This window comes from Sinocyclocheilus rhinocerous, unplaced genomic scaffold, assembly GCF_001515625.1.
Source record: "Sinocyclocheilus rhinocerous isolate Xijiao unplaced genomic scaffold, SAMN03320098_v1.1 C36468145, whole genome shotgun sequence".
Lineage (NCBI taxonomy): Eukaryota > Metazoa > Chordata > Actinopteri > Cypriniformes > Cyprinidae > Sinocyclocheilus > Sinocyclocheilus rhinocerous.
Window position 1 is genome coordinate 1 of NW_015781621.1, and position 1,149 is coordinate 1,149.

Consider the following 1,149-nt stretch of genomic DNA (forward strand, 5'->3'; position numbering starts at 1 on the left):
GTAACTGCGTGATTTTTCCCTATTACAAAAAAAATGTAACTGTGACGCACAGGAAGTGACATCATTTGAACGCTTTCTTCAACGTGATGACAAGAGAAGCAAGTCTTCTTATTCCATTTTCTCATTTTTTTCACAAATTGTAGTGTTGATGGCATTTTTCAAGTGTAACTATTCAACCCTGTTACTGTAAAAAAAAAATGTAAATAGATAAACAAATCATTTTCTTTAATTTATGATAAATATTAAATCATCTAAATTATTTAATATTAAATTAAACTTTAAATATGTTGATATAAGATACTCTCAAGATCCTCACCGCCTTGCAGGGTCCATTCTGTGACTTTGGGGCTGTAGACACCCTGGCCCGCCCCGTTATAAGCAGCCACCTCAATCTCATAGTTGGTCCAAATGATGAGGTCCTCCAGCAGGAGATTTGTTTGGTCTGGGTTGGTGATGTTTTTCATCTGACAGTCCACTGGTAATCCAGACAGACAGTACCTGAGCGACATGGTGGGAACAGTATGAGACAAGGGAAAAGCATCAGCCCCGTGGCTTTTGAGACTCAAAAATAGGAGTTCTCGCTGAGAGGACACTATTGGCTCCAAAGGGACGTGAAGCAGAAGAGGGCCAGTGTACTCTAGAAAATGAAGTGCTGCTGAGAGCAGCTTGATTGTGTGAAGGACAGTCCCAGAGATCTCTCACCTGATGATATAGCCTTGAAGCGGCCCGTTTTGGTGGCTCTCGGGGGGAGGTTGCCACTGGATCATGATGGACTGGTTGGTTCGGCCACTGGCTATCACTGTCTGAGGAGGGGCACTGGGGGGCTCCTCAGGTAATGATACTCTAAAAACAGGGAATTAGGAGAAAGAACAAAAGAGATTAAAAGAGAAAGTGGAATGGCCATTTGAAGCAGATTTAAGTCTGTTCGCTCTCTCTACCCAATCTTTTCCCTGTTTTAGTCTACCATTTAAAACAGAGGGAAAAATCTAAAATATATAATTTAAAAGAAAGACAGTAGGATATCTGGAAGATTAATATTACATAGAGCGAGGTCTAGATCTCTCAAACCATACTGAAATTGTGGGATTTAATTTTTTTAATATATATATATTCCATTGATATATATACACACACACACACACACACACA

The 1,149-nt window shown here is 39.9% G+C and overlaps 1 protein-coding gene across 1 annotated transcript; it reads right to left on the minus strand.

Annotated features, from left to right (window-relative positions):
• Positions 1-301: 301 nt before the first annotated feature.
• LOC107736066 (protein sidekick-2-like) lies at positions 302-843 on the minus strand (the record flags this gene model as incomplete). The annotated part of the gene is made up of 2 exons (XM_016547571.1): positions 302-498; positions 703-843. Coding segments are annotated over 2 exons (338 nt in total), but the record flags the coding sequence as incomplete, so codon positions are not given.
• Positions 844-1,149: the final 306 nt, after the last annotated feature.